Raw genomic sequence first — 25,057 nt, 5'->3', positions numbered from 1 at the left:
TAATTATTTAAGCTAGCCAAGTCTGTCCATAGAATGAGGGAATCTATGAGATGTGTTTGGCGGCTGTCCTGGAGGCTGTGCTCTTGCACCTGCACCTACTACACCCCTGGACTGTGGTCCACAGAGCATCACTCTGCTCTGGGAATTGCCACTTGCTCCAGACTGCCTCCTGGAGAGAGCATTGCTTGTTAACATTGCTTGTTAGGGACATCTGGTGCTGAAGGAAATGCGTAGCCTGTGAGCAACATGGCAAAGATAGCAGTTGTATGTTTAGGCAGCAATCAAACAGAGGAGACCCTCATAGCTGGCTTTGTGTTTACGTAGACTTTTGTGCCAGTGCATTTGAATACCTTCTTTTTCTTAGAGATCAAATTTGGCTAAATTGAGGCAGAAGAATACTCCATTAATAGGTATGTAGTACAGAATGAGTCTTAGGGAAGGGAAAGCTGAAGACTAGCCTACAACTAACTGTTTTAAAATTCATTCCATGGCTCCTAGTCTAGAAATAGGAAACTCCATGGTACAAAGTTCCAGGTGCTCACTAGTGTATTTCTTTGTATTTACCCATCCATCTACCTGTCCGTCCGTCCATCCATCCATCTATCCATCCATCCATCCATCTTTTGTGACAGGGCATTTTTGAGTAGTAAAGCTAAATGCATAAGGCAAGAAGCAAATTGATTCTCTGTCTTCTCCTTTGGGAGGTTCATAGCCATACCTACCCCCATCTGATCGCCCCTTCTGTCCCCCACCCCATCTCTCTTTGTCTCCCTCTGTCTTCTACTCTCTTCCTCTTCCCCTTTCCTTAACTCCTCATCCTTCTCCCACTTCCTCTCTCCCTTTCTACATCTCCCGCTCCATCTCTCTCCTTCTCTCTCTTTCTCCAGTCCCTATTCCCATCTCCCTCTTTTCCTCTCTATCTTTTCCCATCCATCCTCCTTTCTCCCCTCAGTCCCTCTCCCTCTCCCATCTCTTCCTCCCCTTTCCCTCCCTTCTCTTGTCCCCGCTCTCTTCTCTTCTCCCCTACGTCTTCTCCTCTCTTTCATCCTTCTTCTCTCTTCTTACCTCTTCCCCTCCTCTCTCCTTCTGTTCCCAGAATTCCAAGTAGCCTCAGCCTCAAATTCACTATAGGCATGTACTACCATGCCTGAGTGGTTAATGCCTTTAAATAATGGTATTGGTTAGAACAAGCGACAATTCTAGTGGTAGCTAATTATATATATCAAGTCTCAGGTAGCACAATAGTGGATTTGTTGGGGGTTTTGTTTGCTGTTTTGGCACTCAGACTTGCACAGGTGTTGGGTTGCTGCCTTTCTTTCTCTGTGCTTTGGGGCTGCAGGCTCCAAGGCAGCCACAGCAAAGGTGGAGAAACTGTACAGGGTTGTGCAGGGGCTTTCACTCAGTGTGGAGGTGACACACATCACACTCCCAGAGGTGTGTCAGAACCACTCATTACTGTTCTTCCATGGCCTGTGGAGGCTGAGAACCCAGGAAAGGGCATGCATTTGTACTGTACCACAGACTACCACATAGACATAGATGCATCCAGTCCCAGAGTGGAACATCTCCTAAGACAATGAGATATTTGTCTTTTCTCAATCAATCAATCAATCAATCAGTCAATCAACTGATCAATCAATCTTTCTCTCTCCCCCCTCCTTCTCATCTTCTTCCTTCTCTTCCTCCCCCTCCTCCTTCTTTTTCTTTGTTTTTGTTGTTGTTGTATTGAGACAGGGTTTCTCTGTATATCCCTGGTTTTTCTGGAACTTGTTCTATATACCAGGTTGGCCTTGAACTCAGGGATCTGCCTGCCTCTTCCTCCTGAGTACTGGGATTAAAGCCTTGTGCCACTGCTTAGCTCCTAAATACTTCTTTGTGGTAGCTTAGAATAATAATCTAGTATATCTATTGATCTGTTGACTGTTTCTGAGCCAGCTCCTCAGATGTGTCTTCTTGCTGATGTTCCTGCTGTGGTCTTCACCAAGAACTTAGCAGTTAGTCTTACTGATGGTCTCTCAGGATACCTGGCTCTCCTTTGCAGTGTTTCCAAGATTGCCTTTTAACGGTCTGTTACAGTGTGGTTCTCTTCCAGTGTGGTCTATTTGAATGTTTGTTGGCTTATATCCTGTGTGATGATCTTTCCAGGTGCCTGACGTAGTGTATATTTGTTCTGACTTTTCCTCTCTGGCTATCCATCCTGTCCATCTGGGACTGCTCCCAGCGACTCTGGAGTTCTCTTACAGTACAGAGAGTTATTCCAGAGCTTGTTCTCAGCCCTGTACTCCCAGGCCTTGGATGTTGCCTGCGCATACCTCCTGCTCCCAGTGCATAGGCTAACCTGGAACACTTCTGTCATCCTGTGTTTGCATCAGGCTAAGAATGAGGTCACGCTCACATGATAAGCTGTGCATCACTGATAGTTCCGTCTACATGGAAGTTTTATGCTTATTTTACTCCTCATGCCAAACATCAAGTATCCTGTGAGACTGGGAACACATCCTGGCTGTGTTTGCTTCCACTTTCTGGTTCCCAATTTAATCTAATCTGTGAGTAGATAAGGTGATATGTGCATGTGGACAGGGTAAACATGTCCACATATGCATGGAAAGACATGCAGTAAAGACACACTCCCCACTGTACTCACCCCCAGCACCGTGCCCTCCCTCTCCCCTCACACTGCAGACAGCCTCTTGTGTGTCTCTAGAGGAGTTAAAAGGCTATCTTTTAGAATTGCATTATTTATGTAGGAGCCAAATTCAAAAATAGTTTTACCCCCTCCATTTTTAATTCTAAAGATGTATCAAAGATGCTGTTTTTCTCTTGACCTTTTTACTTAATTGGAATATTTTCATATCAAAATAGGGAACTTCTTCAGTATTTTCTCATAGCTTCAGAATTCCCCTTTATGACAACATTATATATTGTGCTTAACTGGTCCTCTAGTGATAGACATTGTTTTTTTTTTTTTTTTAAGGACACATATAAGTGCATGTTACAGAATGTGTTTTCAGAAGTAGAGTCTGCTGGGGTTAAGTGTCATTTAAGTGGCAGTGCTGGCTGCATCCTCTCTATGTGATTCATCATCTAGCATATTTACAAGTTCCTGTTTTCCCACTGGGGTTTATCCCTTCCTCCTTTCTGTAGATGCTGCCTATCCTTACTATGTGCAGAAGTTGTTTGTCTTTGCTGTGTGATGTGGATATTTTCCTGATGGACTGGGGTTGCAATCTTTCTTATTCTGAGGTCGGAATCTTTCAGATGTCTCTGGGGAGTTTTTTACATGCAGATTATTTCTAATCATGTTGAATTTATCCATCTTTTTTATGGCTGCTTGCATCTGAGTGGTAGTTGATTTTATCCTCCATGCTTCAAGATTTATAAAGACATTCTTCTGTGTTTTTATCCTGGACTAGAATCCTGAAGTGGCTTTCCCATGTGACTGGATGGTTGATGTTTTCTACAATGACTTGAGATGGAACTTTTATCAATTCTAAGCTCCGGTGTGCATTTGGGCTGTTGTTCTGTCTGTCGATTCACAACAAACTTTTAACCATGAAGGACTCTTCTTCATGCTCTCCTGGCTGTGATTTAGTTTTTCTATATCATTTTTGAGTCAGTTTGCCATTAAAAAGTATTGCTGATATCTTTTTGAGATCATATTACATTCATATATAATACAGTGAGCATGCCTTTTCATGGAGTCGCATAATCAGATAATGTATGCCTTCCATCTGTCCACGTCTCCTCTGTCTGTCCTTCATAGCACTTGCCTGCAAGGCCACACAGCTTGTTCTGATGCTCTCAGCCATTTGCCTTTTGACACTGCTGGTGGCAGTGAGGTACATCTGTGTCTCCTTCCCTTGTTATGTCCTGCTTCTCTTCAAGTATACCAAAGTGTTATAGAAGTATCTTCATTTTTAACCTTTACAAATTACTTTGTGGAGTAGTAGTCATTGATTTTGTTGTTTCTAAACGTGTTCACAGATATTTTAACTAGATGGCTCATAGATCTTCAGTACATTACTTAGCCAGAATAATCTTCAAATTCTTAGCAAGATATTTCCACTCTGTTGTTGTCTTAAATAAAAGATATTAGTGCACCTATCCTCTTTTAAAGAAAAAAAAAGTCAGTGTTTATAAAAGATAAAATACTATTGCCCAAAATCTAATCCCAGCATAGCCTATGTAGTGACTAGAGTGTGTTCCATGTTGAACTGTTTTCATAGTTTGATTGGAGTTGATAAGGAATGGAAAACTCCCACAGTCTCCTGAACTTTGACTCCCGTGTGCTTGAGATGGCACAGTTGTCCCTGCTGCTCTGGATCGGGTGAAGCACAAGTGGAGCCTCAGGGTGCAACTTCCTCTCCTGTTGCTCCCCAGGAAGCAACTGCACGAACTGCATGCAGCTGGCATGGGCTAAGAGTGTTTTTTGCCTTGCCCAATTTAAAAGCTCCCACTGTAGATTGAGGATTATAATCAAGTTCATCTCTAAAGACCACAGGGGCGTTTATCCCTTGCTAATGGCAGGTTCAATGGATTTTTGTAATTCTGTCTTTCTTCTTTCATAGGCCTGCTGTGTGAAGAGAACATTGATGAATGTGCTGGGGGTCCCCACTGCCTTAATGGTGGCCAGTGTGTGGACCGGATTGGAGGCTACACTTGTCGCTGTTTGCCTGGCTTTGCTGGGGAGCGGTGTGAGGGGGACATCAACGAATGCCTGTCCAACCCTTGCAGCTCAGAGGGCAGCCTGGACTGCGTTCAACTCCAAAATAACTACAAGTGTATCTGCCGCAGCGCCTTCACGGGTGAGAACCTCTCAGCCCTTGCTAGTCTGATGTGCAGGAGGCTTGAGTAAGCAAACCATGATCTCTACCTGACCTCCTGCAGCAAGCCAAGACCAGCTTGGGGCAAGGACTCAGGGCCCAGGTTTCCTTAAGTCTGTACACCATGGGCATCATAACTAGGCTCATCTTTACCTTTGCTTTCCGAGAGACACTTTTGTGGTATATGGATTGTACCATGCGTGGCAAGAGTATGAAAAATAATCTGTTGGGGTACAGGGCAAAATTAACATTTTTCAATTGAGATAAATTAAACAAGACATAAAATCTGCCATCTTCATCATATTAAGCCTGTTGTGCATTAACTTTCAGCACTGCAGTGATCGCAGTAGCATTCAGCACACCCACACTGCAGTGACTGCAGGAGCATTCAGCACACCCACACTGAGTACTACAGAGATCACTGTATACTCTCAAACTTTTATGTGACAATACAAGGGCTGGCAAGATGGCTCAGTCAGTAAGAACACTGACCGCTCCTGAGGTCCTGAGTTCAAATCCTAACAACCACATGGTGGCTCACAACTATCTGTAATGAGATCTGATGCCCTCTTCTGGTGCGTCTGAAGACAGTTACAGTGTACTTGGATATATTAATAAATAAATCTTTGGGCTGGAGTGAGCAGAGACTGAGCGAGCGGGCCGACCGGAGTGAGCAAGGTTAACTGGAGCGAGCAGAGGTCCTAAATTCAATTCCCAGCAACCACATGAAGGCTCACAACTGTCTGTACAGCTACAGTGTGCTCATATACATTTATAAAATAAATATATAAATCTTAAGAAAGAGAGAAAGAGAAAGAAAGAAAGAAAGAAAGAAAAAGAAAGAAAGAAAGAAAGAAAGAAAGAAAGAAAGAAAGAAAGAATGAAAGAAAGAAAGGACAGGAAGAAGCAAAGAAAGAAAAAGAAAATACAAGATGTTTATTTTCAGGAGCCATATATCTGAGTCTGGGTGCACCCACTACCCTGCACCTTTTGACACCCTGTGCTGAGTTACTTTGCATTGTCTGTCCTGTCATCTTTCTAACTCTGGGAGGCCTGTTAGGACACTTAAAAGATCAGGTCCAAAAAGCAGCCGATGTGAACTCCAGGGAATAGTCATGGTCCTCCTGCATGACTAAGGCTTGGCTATGTGCCGAGCCTGCTCTTCATAGATGGCATGAAGAGAGCAAGTGCTGCCTCAGAATAGGAGCTCTGTAGGCCACGTCGTCACTTATGGTGACATTTGGAGCTAAAGTAGTTGCCAGTACATAGATGTGTCACGTCACGGTCATAGGCTTTGAAATCTGTCTTGTGCTTTCTGGAACCTGCTTGGACTTCTTATGCTGGGCGTGTCCTCACATTCTGGAAGCCTGGTAACAGCACAGCCCTCTTACTAACTGGTAATTTCCAGTGTGGATGCTGGTCCATGCTGAGCCCCTGTCCAGCCTGCATGCCTTCCATCTCTTTTCTCCCCCACCCCCCACCCCCCACCCCTTCCTTCTTTTCAGTCTGAAATGCATGCCACCCTTAAAATGCTTGGAATTCTACAGAGAATGGATAGGATTTCACAGTGTGAAAGCTGCCTCAGTGCAGTAACTCCCAACAAGAAACTGTTCTTTCCAGCTGTTACAGATGCTGGGGCAGTGTGGGCTCTGAGGATGCTCGTATGTCAAATGCCGACCAGAACTTTAAAAAGGAGAAAAAGGCAGAGGGGTAGGACAGGGCGAGGCGAAGTGTGGGGACACCTGAGTGAGTTTCCCACAGTCAGGAAATGCTGTCTGCTCATGTCCATGTTGGAAGTGATCCACTGAGCTGTGCTGTGAGATGTCCCCTCTAATGGTCAGCGGGGGCTCTTGATGCTGCTGTCCCCATCAGCCGTTTCACCTTAGTGTCTGCCTCTGTGATCTGAGACATTTCATATTCTTGTTTCTCAATTCTGAATGGCAAAAGCATTGCACTTTAAAGCTTTTGTTAGTTTAAATCTTCAAATGGCCACAGGGCAGATGGGACCCTTTTTCTACGATTTGCCAAGAGACCCCAGCAGAGCCCTACATTCCCTCTGTGATTCCAAGCACCTGTCCAGTGTATCAGGGAGAAGCAGCCAGCAGGTGTCCTCTGCCTTGGAAATGGGTTTAGAGGAGATGAGCTCTGGGCAAAGTCAGATGTCTTTTTAAGCAGTTTGGTCAGAGTAGCTAAGACAAGATGAAAATTCTCTCCAAACTATCAGTCCCCGGTTGGGTGCTTGCTTTGGCCTAATGTTGCTGCTTCTGTGAGGTGGTTGAACAAAATGCTAACAATAGTCTTCAACTTAAAAACAAGACGCATACTGAAGCTGAGGTGTAACCTCCCTTTGCCTGAGAGGAGTTAGGTTTTTTTGGTTTTTGGTTTTTGGCTTTTGGTTTTTTGGTTTTTGTTTTGTTTTGTTTCCAAGACAGGGTTTCTCTGTGTAGCCCTGGCTGTCCTGGAACTCACTCTGTAGACCAGGCTGGCCTCGAACTCAGAAATCCACCTGCCTCTGTCTCCCAAGTGCCGGGATTAAAGGCGTGCGCACCACCACTGCCCGGCTAGTTTTTGTTTTTATTGGAGTTTGTTCCACTTTTCTGCCTGTCACTTTGGGGGTTAGGCTGGGGTAGATAGTTCTTGTGTGCTTGCTGTCTTAGCAAGACACTTGAGGGACTGGTCTGAGTAGAGATGGGCCCTTTGTGTTGAGGTCCACAGAGTGTCCTCTCACTATCCTGTAGGCTTAGAACTGCCCTGCCCTGCCTCTTGCTGCCTCTGAGGCGGCTTCCTGTCCCTTAGGGTAGTGTTTAGCGTCTCTGAGTTAATAGTTATACCTTTTCAATCTGATGTTCATGTTCTCTCCCAAGGCCGGCACTGTGAAACCTTCCTAGATGTGTGTCCCCAGAAGCCTTGCCTGAACGGAGGGACTTGTGCTGTGGCTAGCAACATGCCCGATGGCTTCATCTGTCGTTGTCCCCCAGTAAGTGGCCTGCTGCTGATGTAAGGGATGCACCGCTTTCCATATGCTCTAGGAAGCTGAGATTGAGCCTGTGTTTTCGTGCCCCCAGAAGGATGCTAAGGTGTTAGTGTCTTGAAGGTGGTCTAGGTCTTCCCTGGCTCTAGTTGTTCTGCCACGCTCAGCATCTAAGCTTCCCAGTGAAGCCTGTCAGCCTTCAGAGCATTAAGTGGGAACCACAGTGGTCTGCTGTCTCCCTGAAATGGGGCCAGCGCCCTGGCTTCCCAGCCTAGCCCTGGTGCTGTGGCATGGCGACCTCCCTGCCCCATAGGTGAGCACCATTCTGCTGCTCCTGTTCTTTAGCAGTGGCCATTGGCAAGTAAGTGCTTCTCAAACTAGAAGGAAGCTTGATGCAGTTTTTGCTGTGCAGAGGCCTTTGCCAGTGCCAAAGGCCAGAAGTCCCCTCACACAGAGAGTGCTGTGTGGGGTGATACTCAGAGGACACCTGTCTAGTTAGGACCTTAAAGTGACAGCGTGCCACATTCATCCCGTGAGCCATCAGCCCTCACCTGTTGGCTGATCTGAAGAGGTTATATCTAGAACACCAGTGAATATTACCCGTGGGTGAGCTCTTAAGCCCTTCTGCCATCCTCATTTCCTTGCCATGTCATACAGGGGTTCTCCGGGGCAAGATGCCAGAGCAGCTGTGGACAAGTGAAGTGCAGGAGAGGGGAGCAGTGTATTCACACTGACTCGGGACCTCGCTGCTTCTGCCTGAACCCCAAGGACTGCGAGTCAGGATGTGCCAGTAACCCCTGCCAGCACGGGGGCACCTGCTATCCTCAGCGCCAGCCTCCTCACTATTCCTGCCACTGCCCTCCGCCGTTCGGGGGCAGCCACTGCGAACTCTACACAGCCCCCACCAGCACCCCTCCTGCTACTTGTCAGAGTCAGTACTGCGCCGACAAGGCTCGGGACGGCATCTGTGATGAGGCCTGCAACAGTCATGCCTGCCAATGGGATGGAGGTGACTGTTCCCTCACTATGGAGGACCCCTGGGCCAACTGCACCTCCACTCTTCGCTGCTGGGAATACATCAACAACCAGTGTGATGAGCAGTGCAACACCGCAGAGTGCCTGTTTGACAACTTTGAGTGCCAGAAGAATAGCAAGACGTGCAAGTAAGAGCCCCAGGCCTCAGAGGCCAAGGGGGGCTGTCACTAACACACTCAGTCTCCTGTTCTTGCTCCTAACTGCTCGGGTGCTTCGGCCCAAGCTGCCTCTGCCTTTCAGATGGTGCCAGCCTTGTCCCGGTGCACGCTGCCCCTTGCTGACAGAGGGCCGGGACTGCTCACTGCATAACATCCCCTCTCTCTGCCTATCTCTGCCTTCTCACATGCTGCTCTTGCGACCGTGGGGGAAATAATCCTGGAAGTGGCGTTGCCACTCTCAGGCGGCCTCCAGCCTAGCCTGCTGCAGGATGGATGGAAAGGTCTGTACCACTGTCTCCCTGCTCATTTCTTTCCTTAAGTCTAGCTTTCCCATCTAGTTAAGAAGCGTGAGCTTAGGGTGAGCTCGGACCTCTTGGCTCTCCCTCCTTGTCATCAGTGTTGCAGACAGAGTCCTTGTGGTAACTGTCCTATTAACTATTGCACTTCACCCCAAGAGAGTCTCAGCAGCTCTGTGAGGCTTAGGTGTTGTTAGTGATCTTCCCTGGAAGGTAAAGAACTTGCCAAGAACATACACAGCTGTTGGAGTTGCCTGGTTTTAGTCAAGCAGATGGCAAGGAAAGCCCTCCAAATAACAAAGGTCTGGGGTGGCGGGAGGAGGAGGAGAGAGAACCAGTCATGCCTCAGGGGGACCTTTGCCGTTCTCATTCTTTTGCCTGACATGTTAGTGGTAGTTGTGTATATACACAATATTCTGTGTGTGTGTGTGTGTGTGTGTGTGTTGTGAGGCAGAGTTCCATACAGCAGAGGCTGGCCCTAAACTCCTGAGTCTAGAACTTCTGATCCTCCTCCTGCCTTCCCAAGTGCTGACGTTATAGGCATGCACCACCACACCCAGATTTTTCTTGGCATTTGAAAGAGGGTAAATGAGCTAGATCTCACACCCTGTATGAACATCTCTCTGCCCCTTACCTTCTGTAATTGTCTTACTCCAGAAAGAGAAAGAAACAGACTGTTTTGGCACACTCCTCTGAATAGCACTTAGATAGTTGGAGGTCTGGGACAAGCTTGGACTCCTTCTGTTTCTAGAACCCTTTGCTCTGACTGAGTCAGTGGGGAGAGGGAAGTGTGAGCCACATTGACTTTGGCTTCAGATATGCATTCTTTTTTTTTTTTTAGGAGTAGATGAGAATTAAGATTTTCAACTCAAAGGGCCAGCAAATATCTTCAACGAAAGTATAGAACCAATCAGATATGCATTCTTATACAAAATTCTGCCCTTGTAGTATGATTAGCTCAGTGGGACCTACTAAACACATGCAGGATGATGGGTATAACAATATTCCCCATTCCAGAGGCACGGGATAATGTTGAGTGCCATAGCTTTATAGCCCATGGTGTTGGAGTGCATGATTTATGGGAAGTTTCTCTAGACATTGATGTGCTGAAAATGAGCCAGAGAAGATGGGTAGGAAAGTGCTCGGTCATTCTGAATGGAAGCCGAGGCTGCAGTGTGTTCTGATGCCCTCCTCCTCTCTCCTGACTAGGTATGACAAATACTGTGCAGACCACTTCAAAGACAACCACTGTGATCAGGGATGCAACAGTGAGGAGTGTGGCTGGGATGGGCTGGACTGCGCTTCAGACCAGCCTGAGAACCTGGCAGAGGGCACCCTGATCATCGTGGTACTCCTGCCCCCTGAACAGCTGCTGCAGGATTCTCGAAGCTTCTTGAGGGCCCTGGGCACCCTGCTCCACACCAACTTGCGCATTAAACAAGATTCTCAGGGCGCTCTCATGGTGTACCCCTACTTTGGGGAGAAGTCAGCTGCCATGAAGAAGCAGAAGATGACACGCAGGTCTCTTCCTGAGGAGCAGGAGCAAGAGGTGATAGGGTAGGTTTGTGTTTCTGGACTTAGAAGTTCCCAAAGGACCAGCATTTCCAGGCGAGTTCATACAGCTGGGCACTTTGATCCCTAGTACAGGTACTCAGCCCATCCAAATGAAAAGCTCAAGTAGAGTAGCCCTCATTTAAAATGCACAGCTTAGCCTCTTAAATCTAAGGATACAGATCTGCCTTGACTGAGGAGTCCTAAAGATCAGCTAAGCAAGAAAGATCCAGGTATCAGAAAGGACTCCTCAGATCTGGGATTCGTAATGTTTCTCCAGAGTTGCTGAGAACAACATTCATAATGTGTCTTTGGGTTCATTATTGCCTCATTTTCAAGGCCCCCCTTCATGCCTGTGCTTGACCCAAGCAGTAATCCTCAGTGGGTGGGTCTGTCGTTCACACCCCTCTGTGTGTTGATGCTCTGTAACTTTCAGCCTTTTCCTTGCTGAGATATGAGTGTAGACAAATGGAGAACAAGGGAGCACCAATCTGCGCTGAGCAGGCGGGGCTGGGGGAGCACTAGGACTGCTTCCCCAGTTACTTGTTATGTGTCACCCAGCCAGGGGCTTATGTCAGCTGGACTAAGGGTCTTGAGCCCTCCCAGGCAGTAGTCCGTGTTCAGCATCTGAAGCATCCTGCTTTCTGAGTTCTTTCTCCCAAAGGTGGAAAGCTTGATGCTGAAGGAGGGGAGGGTGGACCACGTGAGCCTTTCTGACTGAGCCTGCCAGACTTGACCCTTCTTTTCTATCCCCCATTCTCCCTCTAAGCTCTAAGATATTTCTGGAGATCGACAACCGACAGTGTGTTCAAGATTCAGACCAGTGCTTCAAAAACACAGATGCGGCAGCTGCTCTCCTGGCTTCTCATGCCATCCAAGGGACCCTCTCCTACCCTCTAGTGTCTGTTTTCAGTGAGTGGCATTAGTGCTGGAGGGGGACTGGGAAGGGCCTTCACTGGGGCTCGCCCTTCTGGTAGGAAGAAGTTGCTGTTTCTAATCACTGTTTCTATGTCTGAACTCTCAGGTGAACTGGAGAGTACAAGAAACGCCCAGCTTCTCTATCTGCTCGCGGTCGCTGTTGTCATCATCCTGTTCTTCATCCTGCTGGGGGTCATCATGGCCAAGCGCAAGCGCAAGCATGGCTTCCTCTGGCTGCCGGAAGGGTTCACCCTCCGCCGAGACTCTAGCAATCACAAGCGCCGTGAACCTGTGGGACAGGATGCCGTAGGGCTGAAGTAAGAGGGCATTACAATAAGACACAGTTCACAGGGAGAAGCGGAGATGAGCAGATAGGCATATTACTAAATCATAATCTCAAATTCTAAATTCACCTTTAGTCACCTTGACCACAGCTCCTAATGGCTTGTCTAGGTCTTTGAGTATGGCCGCCTCTTTCTGTGCACACCTGATGAAGTGCCGCTCAGCGTTTGAGTGGGAGAACACTCAAAAGACATGGTCTTTTAGTGAGAAGAGAAAGAATGAGTGCTCAGAAGTGTCACATCTCACATTGCCCATCAGAGTTGGTGTGGTGGCCCTGTAGGTGAAAGTGCCCCCACCACGTCTGCTGACCTGAGGGTGATCCCCAGTGCCCATAAGCTAGAAGGACGGAACTGACTTCCTCATGTTGTGCTGTGAGTGTGTAATATAATTAAAGGGCTGGAGGGATATTTCAGTAGTCAAGAACAGGAACTGACCTGGGTTCAGTTCCTAGCACTCATACTGGGCAGCTTACAGCCCCTGTAATTCCACCTGCCATGGGATCTGTAGACACCTGAACTCACGTGCTCAGATACACACAGACATAGGCACTTAATTTTGAAAAATGTTAATGTAATTTTGAAAAAGTGCTGTGGATCCTATCCCATTGGACGGAGTGAGAGGATGTGTGGGAGTGCTGGTGAAGTGCAGAAAGCTACTGCGTTTGCCCAGCTGTAACCTCCCCTCTTGTTTCTCCCCTGAATATCATCAGAAATCTCTCCGTGCAAGTGTCGGAGGCTAACCTGATTGGTTCTGGGACAAGTGAACATTGGGTTGATGATGAAGGACCCCAGCCAAAGAAAGCCAAGGTAAGCTGTCTTAGGAAGCCATGTTGCTAGCAGTCATGTGACCACATTCTCAGTGTGTGTCTTTCCTGGAGCCCCATCATTGGCAGGGACCCGTAGAGCACAGTCTTTATGGCTCCTGTATGTTCTTCAGGAAGACCTTTTAAATAGTAAAGCCAGCCTACCTTCTGGCTCAGGTGTCACACTTGTGTTTACTGAGTCAGGACTGGTGGTGTAGATGCTTACAGTTCCATTTATGGGTACATCTCTGGTACTTCTGTAAGAGGAGATGGAGTTATCCCGTGAAGAAAGCCAAGACCACTAACTTCTGGGGAGGTCACTGAGCATGACGGTTAAGAATGTTGCTTTAAACCAGCATTCTAGAGGCTGCGTCAGGGGAATCCAAGTTTAAGGCCAATCTGGGCTACCTCTAAAACCAAATAAAATAAACAAATGAAACATATACAGATAACATTGTACAAACTGAGCAGGTTGTATTTAGGGATATATAAGCATTTAACAACAACTAATAATAAAAGAAACCTGGATTTGAAGGAGAGCAAGGAGGGGTATATGGGAGGCCTTGGAGAGAGGAAAGAGAAGGGAGAGATGGTGTAATTATAATCTCCAAAAAATGGAAGTGGTAAAAGCAACAAGAAGCCTTGCTCTAGTCAGGCTACTCGATTGCGGCTACTTTGTATTTACATTAAACCTTTGTATTTAATAGTCCTTGTCTATAAGATGGCAACAGTAACAACAACAGTGAGGGCTCTTTTCTCTCTGAGTTGCCAGAGTACCTCTTGCCTGTCTGCTTTCACAGATAGAGTCAAGTAAAGGGCAGATGCTGATCTCTTGTCCTCTCTGCGGTGCTCCCCGGAGCACTGTCCTACAGAGTTTATTCCCCTTCTCAAGAACCTTCCAATTGAAAGAAAAATAGTGTGTGCTTTCTCTCATGTGCAGAGTCTATATTTAACTATGGAGACCGATAGGACAGAAACAGTACACACAAGGGGACTGTTAGGATGGAGGACAGGAAAGGGGTGTGAGGTGAATGTATCAGCAAGGTACAATGATTTGTAAAAACCCATTGTTTGGGGCTGGAGAGATGAGTCAGCAGTTAACAGTACTGACTGCTCTTCCAGAGGTCCTGAGTTCAATTCCCAGCAACCACCTGGTGGCTCACAACCATCTGTAATGGGATCTGATGCTCTCTTCTGGTGTGTCTGAAGACAGCTATAGTGTACTTACAATAAATGAATGAATGAATGAATGAATGAATGAATGAATGAATAAATCTTTTAAAAAACACCATTGTTTTGCACACTAAATTTAAACTCTTTGAAAGAAAGGAAGGAAGGAGGAAAGAAAGAAAGAAAGAAAGAAAGAAAGAAAGAAGGAAGGAAGGAAAGAAGGAAAGGAAAGAAGGAAAGGAAAGGAAGGGAAAGGAAAGGAAAGGAAAGGAAAGAAGCAAGCAAGCAAGCAAGCTAGCTAGCTAGCTGGCAAGCAAGCATGGTTGACGGGTGATGCAGTGCCAGGTAGTGCCAGGTAGCACATACCACACGGTCAACTGAGAAGAGAGAAACCACTTATTAAAGTCAACAAGATTAAAATTTCATTTGAAGAGCAAATAGGAGTTAGCCAAACAAGATGGAGGGGACCATCACAGGCAGGTTAGAAGAGATGGTAGGAGACCCTGCCACTCCTCAGCCTTGTCTGCAGCTTCTGGGGGGCTCAGGTTAATGAGGGGAACCTTTCTTCCCTCTCCAGGCAGAGGATGAGGCTTTGCTGTCGGAAGATGACCCCATCGATCGACGGCCCTGGACACAGCAGCACCTTGAAGCTGCAGACATCCGCCGCACTCCATCTCTGGCACTCACTCCTCCTCAGGCAGAACAGGAGGTGGACGTGCTGGACGTGAATGTCCGAGGCCCAGGTCAGTAGCGGTCCCTGCCCTCCATGGTTCTGGGTGGTCGGTGAGCGTTTCTCCCCCTGGCCAGCTGCCCCTGCCAATTGCAGACCTCGAGGAAGCTCGAGGGAATGAATATGTGAGAAACCTTGTCGTGCAGAAATTATGAACCTGGGACAATGACATTGGTGGCTCATGGGTAAAAGTATTTGCCATGAAAGCCTGACCACCTGAGTTCAAGCCTCAGCGTCCGTGTGAAAGTTGGACAGAGTCATCCTCTGGCCTCCACATACGTGTTATGGACATGTATGTACATGCACAAGCATGCACATGTGCTCATGCATACACACCATACCAGTAATTATGTGCTAAGGCATATGTGCACATTATCATACACATACAATAAGATAAATAAATATTTAAGTAACTTTAAATTATGGGCTGGAGAGAGGGCTCAGTGGTGAGAGCACTTGTTGCTCCTACAGAGGACCTGCTTTCAGTGTCCGGCACACAGATGGCGACTTACTACTTGAGTGCCAGAGGCTCCAACACCATTTTCTGGCCTGTATGAGCACTGTATGCTCATGGTTCAAAAATACATGTAGGCAAAACACTCATACTTGTTAGATAAATCCTTAAGTTGTTTTTCAACTGAAAATGCAGATTCCAAAGAAAAGGACGGATTTTGCAGTGCTTCATATACAGCATGCTGAGAGAAAGCGGGCTAATTAAACAAATTGGATTTTAGGGGGATAGAAAAATAGTATCTGTCTTAGTCACTGGTCTGATGTGAAGAGACACTGTGGCAGAGAGAGATAGAGAGACAGACAGAGACAGACTGGGCCTGAAATGGGATTTTGAAACCTCAAAATGCATCCCCCAGTGACACACTTCCTCCAACAAGAGCATACCTCCTAATCCTTCTCAAATAGTGTCACTTACTGTTAACCAGCATTCAAATCTATGAGTCTGTGGGGGCCATTCTTATTCGAACCACCACAGTATCCCACAGCAGAATGTGGGGAACTACTGTAGTTCCTGTCTTACAGGCAGATTAAAATATTGTCTGTTTAAAATGCTGTCTAGTTTGAGATGTCATAATTGCACTTAAACTCAAGCAGAAAAGTTTATCAGTTTGAGGAAGAGCCTCAGGGCAGAAGGCAGCTGCTTCCCTACACTCTTCACATAGCTGGTGCTGTCATGTAAAACCTGTCATAGTTACTACAAGCACGGAGAGTCCACAGCCCACAGCATGATGGCGGTCAGCAGAACTGTTCCTGTAATGGGTTAATTTGAATGTGTTTGCAATATTCCCTTCCTACAGATGGGTGTACTCCACTGATGCTGGCTTCTCTCCGAGGAGGCAGCTCAGACCTGAGTGATGAAGATGAAGATGCTGAGGACTCTTCTGCCAACATCATCACAGACTTGGTTTACCAAGGTGCCAGCCTTCAGGCACAGACAGACCGCACTGGCGAGATGGCCCTGCACCTTGCAGCCCGCTATTCGAGAGCTGATGCTGCCAAACGCCTCCTGGACGCCGGTGCAGATGCAAATGCCCAGGACAACATGGGCCGATGTCCTCTTCATGCTGCGGTTGCAGCAGACGCCCAAGGTGTCTTTCAGGTAAAGAGCCAAGAGTTGGTTTGAATCTGAAGGATGAGGTGGCTCAGTGGGTAAGGTGTATCTTGGTTACTTTTCTATCTGTGGTAAATCACCATGTTTACGGCAACTTACAATAGAGCAAGTCTAGTGGAGCCTATGCTTTCAGAGTCCATCATGGCAGAGTGAGGACACCGGGCTGGGGGAGGGTGTTGGGGGGGGGGCAGGAACAGCCGAGAGCTCACATCTTGAACCACAAATGGGAGGTGGAGAGCTACTGGGAGTGGCACACATTTTTTTCAAACCTCAAAGCACGTCCCTGTGACATACCTCCTCCAACAAGGCCATAATGTCTTTCCCAAATGTCCACCAGTCTAAATCAAATGTCCAAGATTTACTGGGGACATCGCATTCAAAACACCACAGATGTTTGCCACCAATCCCGAGAACCCAAGTTCAGCCCCTAGGACCACATAGTAAAAAGAGAGAACTGATCCCTGCAGGCTGTTCTCAAACCTCTGTGAGTGTGCCATTGCACAGACACGCCTGCACACGCACACCATCGCACAGACACGCCTGCACACGCACACCATTGCACAGACACGCCTGCACACGCACACCATTGCACAGACACACCTGCACATGCACACCATTGCACAGACATACCTGCACACGCACAAAATAAAACAACTATTACAGGCCTGTGGTGGTTCAGCCTAACTGACACACTTACCCGCTCACTGAATTCATTCAGAACTTCTGAATGAGTGTTATGCGGGACAGAAAAGCGGGGAAGGCCGCTGACCTACTGTGAGTAGCCAGAGAAAAGGGGGGAAGGCCAGCTGACCTACTGTGAGTAGCCAGAGAAAAGGGAGGAAGGCCAGCTGACCTACTGTGAGTAACCAGAGAAAAGGGAGGAAGGCCAGCTGACCTACTGTGAGTAGCCAGAGAAAAGGGAGGAAGGCCAGCTGACCTACTGTGAGTAGCCAGAGAAAAGGGAGGAAGGCCAGCTGACCTACTGTGAGTAGCCAGAGAATGATTCAGTCAGCAGCAGGGTTCTGAATCTTATCAGCAATATTTTGATGTGCAGTGATGCCTCGCAGATGGCGGTCAGATGGGAGCAGTAAATGATCCAACCCCCTGGATTACTGTTAACTCTCTGTATAGCTCTGCCTGTCTGTGGGCCCACGGCTCATCCCTGACATGAGTGGGCAGTGTGTTCCTTGATACTCATATTTTAACCTGAAGAGGAAATTGGAAACATTCTAGCTGTATGCATGATTGAAGTTGTGACACCTGTACACACCTTTCCCTATGTAGTGGCTCATCCACTTATTCAGCAAATGCATAATGATCAGCCATTATAGCTCCTAGGGCATAGAATAGCGTGCCTCCCAGGGACACCTCATTTTGAGTGCTCTTATTTCGTTCTTTTTCCTTATCTAAGGGACACTTCTTTGCTTCTCTTCTAGATTCTGATCCGCAACCGTGTAACCGATCTAGATGCCAGAATGAACGATGGTACTACCCCCCTGATCCTGGCTGCCCGCCTGGCTGTGGAAGGAATGGTGGCAGAGTTGATCAATTGCCAAGCAGATGTCAATGCAGTAGATGACCATGGTAGGGACAAGGTGGTGGCTCCATCTGCAGAGAGCGTCTCTACACAAGAGACTTGCTACCCTCCTGAGAGGACTTTCTCAGATCTGAAACTGGAGAGCCCCTTATTCTTCCCTGTCATTTGCACATCCTTCCTTCAGTCTGCGGGGCTCAGAGAACTGAGGTGATAGGAGTCCCACATTAAGATGAGAGGGGGTTTTAGTTTTAGTTTTTTTCAGTAAGAGGGTTCTTGGACCTCAAAGAATGTTCTTGGAAAGTTTGCCTGTGGGTTCCTAGTCATAGCCATTCTTACTGCGGGAGTGGATTCACTGTGGGTTATGAGACATCCTAAATATGTACTTGGTGTGTAGTAACATGTTTGCTATCTTCAGTTTGTGAAGCTTGGGCATGTGGAGGGCATGGATGTCCCACACCAGGGATCCTGGTAGCTAGAGGCTCCCAGCCTGTGCTGAAATATTCTGAGACACAAGGAAAGGAAAATACAAGTGTGCTTTCCTGTGGTCTCCCTTGGCCCCTGACTTCCTGCTGCTCTCCGGGTTCAAGGTTTCTTGAAAAAACAAAAACACCAGCACAGCACTTTCCTTAGTGTCTTACTTACAAAATGTTTCCCCTGCAGGAAAATCTGCCCTCCACTGGGCAGCTGCCGTCAATAATGTGGAGGCGACTCTTTTGCTGTTGAAGAATGGGGCCAACCGAGATATGCAGGACAATAAGGTACAGCTCTTAGCTCAGAGCCTGAGTATTCTCACAGCAGTGTCTCTCTCACTTAGGAGGACACCTGGGAAAGCTTGTGCAGAGAGCCTGAGGGAGGGAGGATGCAGGGCTTGTTGGGAGGCAGCCCCTGGTTGTCTGGTGCTCACTGCACTGTCCTGGGAATCACTTGGCGTACCCCTCCCTGCCTTTCTCTTTCAGCAGTCTGTCTTCTCTGGGAGGTGCTCACCACCCTCTCTCACTTTCTCTCCCTTCTCTCTGTGCAGTAGTTTTTTTCTCTGTTCTTGGATACCGAGGTACACTTGTGTTTGAGCTGCCTGTCGTGGCTCCGCTCCTGTTGTGGCTCCCCTCCTCTCCTTACCCCTCCTTTATCCCTCTTGCACTTACTGTTTTCCTTCTTTTCCTCAAGCCCCACCCCCACCCCACGTCCCCGCCTTCTCGTGTTCTGAATCCTTTGTACACTTTGGCTTCCCTCCTCTTTCTTATTGGTAGCCCAGTTTCCCCTTGGCACTTCGTGTTGACAAGCCCATCTCTCTTCAGTGAGGCTTTGGCTCTGAGGCTGTCTAAAAAGCTGATGGTCCTGGGAGCAGACTGGGTTCTTTGGGAGAGAGGAGATTGCTATGGAAGTCAAAGATACACAATAAGTAGGAAATGATGCTGTCTGTCCGTGGTATTTTATAGAGGAAGCACTTAGGAAAAGCACTAAAAAGGTTGTAAAAGAGTAAAGGTTAGGAACAATCCTGTGTTCTCTGGGTATTAAAATGTATTCTACGGTCTTTCTTCAGGAAGAGACACCTTTGTTTCTTGCTGCCCGAGAGGGAAGTTATGAAGCGGCCAAAATCCTGTTAGACCATTTTGCCAACCGGGACATCACTGATCACATGGACCGCCTTCCCCGGGATGTGGCTCGGGACCGCATGCACCATGACATCGTTCGCCTCCTGGACGAGTATAACGTGACTCCTAGCCCTCCGGGGACGGTCTTGACTTCTGCTCTCTCACCTGTCCTCTGTGGGCCCAACAGGTCTTTCCTCAGTCTGAAGCACACCCCAATGGGTAAGAAGGCTAGGCGGCCCAACACCAAGAGCACCATGCCCACGAGCCTGCCAAACCTTGCCAAGGAGGCCAAGGATGCCAAGGGCAGCAGGAGGAAGAAGTGTCTGAACGAGAAGGTCCAGCTGTCCGAGAGCTCAGTGACTCTATCCCCCGTCGATTCGCTCGAGTCTCCTCACACATATGTCTCTGATGCCACATCCTCTCCCATGATCACATCCCCTGGAATCTTACAGGCCTCGCCCACCCCTCTGCTGGCTGCTGCCGCCCCGGCTGCCCCAGTGCATACACAGCATGCACTGTCTTTCTCTAACCTTCATGACATGCAGCCTTTGGCTCCTGGAGCCAGCACCGTGCTTCCCTCAGTCAGCCAGCTGCTATCCCACCACCACATCGTTCCCCCAGGTAGTAGCAGTGCAGGAAGCTTGGGCAGGTTACATCCAGTTCCTGTCCCAGCAGACTGGATGAACCGTGTGGAGATGAATGAGACCCAGTACAATGAAATGTTTGGCATGGTCCTGGCTCCCGCAGAGGGAGCCCACCCTGGCATAGCAGCTCCCCAGAGCAGACCTCCGGAAGGGAAGCACATGTCCACCCAGCGGGAGCCCTTGCCTCCCATCGTGACTTTCCAGCTTATCCCAAAAGGCAGCATTGCCCAGGCAGCCGGAGCTCCCCAGACGCAATCCAGTTGCCCTCCAGCTGTTGCAGGCCCCTTGCCCTCTATGTACCAGATCCCAGAGATGGCCCGTTTGCCCAGTGTGGCTTTCCCACCTACCATGATGCCCCAGCAGGAGGGGCAGGTAGCTCAGACCATTTTGCCAACCTATCATCCTTTCCCAGCCTCTGTGGGCAAGTACCCCACACCTCCTTCCCAACACAGTTACGCCTCCTCAAATGCTGCTGAGCGAACCCCCAGTCATGGTGGTCACCTCCAGGGTGAGCACCCATACCTGACACCATCCCCAGAGTCTCCTGACCAATGGTCAAGCTCTTCACCACACTCTGCATCTGACTGGTCAGATGTGACCACCAGCCCAACTCCTGGAGGTGGTGGAGGCGGTCAGCGGGGACCCGGAACACACATGTCCGAGCCACCACACAGCAACATGCAGGTTTATGCATGAAGAGTCTGCCTCAGTCATAGAGATGGAAGTGCCTATCACACATACTGCTGAGGGGCGAGTGAAGGTTATCCAGAGAGAAATGCAGAAACGTCTGTAAGCAGCTTCCGGAGGCAGGAGAGAGAGGCTCCAAACTTGAGACAAGCATGAGAAGCCTTATCTCCATCTTCCCTGACTCTCTGTGAAGTTTTAGGGGAGGACTCAGCTCTACTGACCTTCACCCATCCTGCAAGTTCATGGAGATGCAAGATGAGTGACAAGCCTTGAGACCCCTTACTCTCTTTTAATTTGGAGAATACCATGGATGCCTTTTATCGCCCAGACATTCTCGCAGCCTGAGTAACGTTTTAAGCCCCGGGGCTTCTGACTGAGAATTGTGCCCTGGGACTCTGTCCAGGCTGACGTGTCCAGTCTTCTCAGCCCTGGAAGTGGCCTTGATGTCACTCGGTGCTTTCCTCTCTGCGCCCGTCTGTGGTTGATCCCCGTCAGTGTGTCATAAGTGAGACTTCTGTGCTCTTAATCATTCCTGACCTGGAAACCAACTTCAGCCTCCGGTTCCCACATTCCCGGCACCCAAGGAGCCTCACAGGGTTTACTCTGGCCATGGGTCTCAGCCCTGGCCTCTGAAGTATGCTTCTATGGAAAATGCACACACTAGTCTTCAGGTCTTATTCCTAGAAGGAAAGAGGAAGCAAAATACTTGGGGACTAGAAGCCTCCTTCTGAACCTGCACCTTAGTTTCTCTCCCTGCACGTGGGGCCCCATATACACTCATCAGGGGGAGGATATGAGTTGTTCTTCTGTCAGTTGGCCTAGGCAGTATAAAATTGAACTCTAGGAGGCTTAGGTACTGTGATATTCCTCTCATTTTGTTGTAAAGTAGGAAAAGTGGGTGAATGTTGGAATGTCCAAGAAATAAGCTAACTTGCTCAAGAAGCAGTCGCCCCCCACCCCCCAGGCCCTTCATTGACTGCCACTGTGAAGCACATTTACCACCCTATCTTAGGACTCATTGATCCAGCAGATGAAGGTACTCTTGGCTGCTGCACTGCTCCTCATCAATGCCCGCAGAAGAAAATGCCTCTCCATTTGCCCTTGCCATTTAGGACAGAACTTGCCTGGGGCACAGGGGACCCAGTGACTGCCAACTTCCTTAGGACCACTTTCCTTTCAGATCAGAAGCCAGTTTCTCTCCACAGCCTGTGATCTGAGTGATTGGCGCACACACAGTAGGTTCTCAGTGAAGACGTAGAATCTGTATTTGGGTTCCAGATGTGGAGAACGGACAGTCTCCTGAGCTCACGAGGCAGCCTTTGCTAGTCGATGCTGCATTCTCTTCCTTCCCTAGAGTCCCCTTCAGATGATGACGGCTCCCCATTGTCCTTGTGTTCAGATTAAGATTGTACCTCATCCAAACCTGCTTCCTGCAGTGTGGTCTCAGTGACTTCTCAGACTCTCAAGAGCAGAAACGTTTTTGTCTGTGGTAATCTAGGGTGATAGTTTTCTCCTCAGTCACAGGGCTAATAATTGGCCCTATGGCCATGTCATCAGTCACTGCTTCCTGGTGCCATGGCACCCAGGACACAGGAAAATGAGTTCTGCTGGAGCATTTGTGTATATTATTAGGGGGACCACCTGGGGGTGTTTATTTGTTTTATGGGTTTTGTTGTTGTTGTTTTAATAATAGTCTTTATTCCTGTGATAGTTAAAATAAGTGCCCCTCCCCTCATTCATCAGTTTGTGAACTTAGTAAGTCTGTGTATCTGTTACATAGAAGTCTATGAACAAGTGAGGATTTTAGTCCCATTCAAGTTCACTGAATCAACAAAAATAATTTGTTCTGTCCTGGTCTATGGCAGATTAAGTTTGATCATTTGACTTTATTCTCATGTAGTGACATCATCTTACCAGCCCCTTTCATGAAATAGAGACATTTTATTGCCCTAAATGGTGACTGTCTCCCCACGCACCCGTCAGCTAGTTCCAGATAAAGAGAACCTGTGTGTGGACCTCTCTGCCCTAAAGCTCTAGTGCCACTGCCTGCGAACAATAACCAAGAATCCAGCCACTGGGTCTGTGGTCACTGGTCCTACCCCAGACACAGAGAAGAACAAACTTGCTGTTTCTCCTTCAAGAATCCCTCAAAGAGGATCCTTTGGGATTAGGAGGAGGAATGTGAAAACTGCCGTGACAGACAACAGACTACAGAGATGAAGAAGACAACACTGCCAGTCATACATCTATCTGATCAGTCCCTTAGGTGTTAGAATTCTTGACCTGTGTTGTGTCCAGGAAAGGGAAGGGGGACGGGCAGTCCCTTACTCTGGGATCTGAATCAGAGGTCCAGGTTGTATGAGGCACATCCTTTATTCCATACACAGAGCCCTGTTTTGGGCTTTTTTTTTTTTTTTTTTATTCCTATGAAATCTTCCTTTGACTTTTACCTGCCTTTAAGGATATTTTTTTAATTTGTTCTTTTTTGTTTTAAGCATAATTTTCTGACTTATGCAATGGTGGGGGGATTGAAGGAAAGAAAGACTGAGTTAAAGATTTTCGAGAAAGCTGTCAGCACGAGTTGGTTATATCATTTTGTTAAACTTGGCCACTTGAAGTCTTGCATAGAAAAGAACCAAAGGTGTTCACTGTTCACGTGTGATTTCAGGACCCAGACTTTAACCAGCGAGTTGAATGTACGAGGACTGTTTGGAAGGACACATGTCTATGTCCTGAGGCCCCCACCCTTAACTGTTTTGGTACTATGGCAACTTCCTCGTGTATATTTCCCTGAAAAGTGACATTATATCTGTTTGTATGAGAAACTCAGTAACCAGAAAATGACTTCGTGTTCCTGACTAAATATAGGAAGGAATATGCACACTGTTTTTACTTTTTAAAGTTTCATTCTAAAAGTAGATTAAGATGAAATTTATATGAAAACATTTTTATCACAAAATAAAAAAGGTTCCATGTCAAAACTCAGTGATAGCGTACTCTGCCCTTCCCTATCGCTGGGGCCCTGGTTCCACAGTGATCACCTCGTGATGTCACAGTTGGTGAGAGAAACTTAAATCTTCCTCATCCTGAATCTTAAGCCCAGTATGGGGTTCTTCCATTTTCTTTTCTAGTTTGATCACAAAGTAATGCTTCAGAGGGGAAAGTTTTCATCCATTCAGAAATGCCATAATACAGAGTCATTCCTCTACACCCTGACTGTAGGATTGACCAACAGACAGCTGCTTGGGACCAGGTGCCCCCCACAGAAGTGGGGAATGTGTGCTGGGGCAAGAATTGGGATAGAAACACTTACTGGTTCATTTGCTCGGGCACTGCTAGTTTGTGTGGGCTTGTGTAGGATATAATATACAATAGGATTATATGGTAATATCGGGGTATAGATTTGCTAACAGGTACATTAATTTATAGAGGCAATCATTGAGAGTATGCACACGAGTCCCTGGGGTTGGCACAGTACGATGCCAGCAGTAACACAGCAACCAAACCATCTAGCTTATTTTCACTTCCTGGTGTTTTATAGACACTTCTAGATCGAGAGTGCATAATTAAAAAAACTAACAGTTTGGTTTTTCTCCTGAAATGACTTGATTTCAAATCTTGGGAGATGCTTTGGTTAAGAAAGAGTCAGGACTTCACAGTTCATTAGCACACATCAGTCCTCAAGTTTTATAATTGTACATAAGACATGTCGGCCTCCACGTGGGTTTTTTTTAATTGGTGTGTGAAGATCATAAGAACCTCAGAGGGATGCCCCACGGGCGGTTCTCAGAGCTGGAGTTGCTTCTTGCAGACTTTTGTGGTGCTGAATCTTGCTTGGAGGACACTTCCTTCCGTGGATGTAGGCTGAAGATCACTGGTCTGTTGATTTCCTGCCCTTGCATCTGGAAGCCTTGCAGCATTGCTCTTGTGTGCACTGCTGTAGATCAGCAGAACCGGATACTTCCCACAATCGTGGAAGGAAAGGGAGTGAATTGTCTCCCTCAGCCAAGCATCAGTCGAGCCTCACAGCCCAAGAGCTGGGAACTGGCTTACATCAGATTGGGATGAATCAAATAGAGCAGTCTCCTATACAGTACCAACACACTTTCCAGGATGTGGGGTGCCTGGGATCTGTGAGCTGACCACTGCCTCTAGCAGGAGCCTCTGTCATGGAGAG

General features: G+C 47.6%; 1 protein-coding gene across 2 annotated transcripts in view; it reads left to right on the top strand.

The window, feature by feature from the left end:
- Positions 1–23,989, top strand: part of Notch2 (notch receptor 2) — a 170,484-nt gene extending 146,495 nt beyond the window's left edge. For both annotated transcript variants that reach the window (XM_029475637.2, XM_021157432.3), the window contains exons 23-34: positions 4,569–4,805; positions 7,688–7,800; positions 8,452–8,957; positions 10,493–10,840; positions 11,604–11,746; positions 11,859–12,069; positions 12,804–12,900; positions 14,644–14,809; positions 16,107–16,408; positions 17,857–18,004; positions 18,618–18,715; positions 19,498–23,989. In XM_029475637.2, coding sequence (XP_029331497.1) covers positions 4,569–4,805; positions 7,688–7,800; positions 8,452–8,957; positions 10,493–10,840; positions 11,604–11,746; positions 11,859–12,069; positions 12,804–12,900; positions 14,644–14,809; positions 16,107–16,408; positions 17,857–18,004; positions 18,618–18,715; positions 19,498–20,889 — 3,761 coding nt within the window. In that variant the 3' untranslated portion in view covers positions 20,890–23,989. The remainder of the gene's footprint in view (positions 1–4,568; positions 4,806–7,687; positions 7,801–8,451; positions 8,958–10,492; positions 10,841–11,603; positions 11,747–11,858; positions 12,070–12,803; positions 12,901–14,643; positions 14,810–16,106; positions 16,409–17,856; positions 18,005–18,617; positions 18,716–19,497) is intronic.
- The last annotated feature ends 1,068 nt before the right edge of the window (positions 23,990–25,057 follow it).

This window comes from Mus caroli, unplaced genomic scaffold (assembly GCF_978045245.1).
Source record: "Mus caroli unplaced genomic scaffold, Mus_caroli_1 scaffold_3, whole genome shotgun sequence".
Classification (NCBI taxonomy): Eukaryota; Metazoa; Chordata; class Mammalia; order Rodentia; family Muridae; genus Mus; species Mus caroli.
The sequence above is the reverse complement of the archived record's forward strand: the minus strand, read 5'-3'. Positions and strand labels throughout refer to the sequence as shown.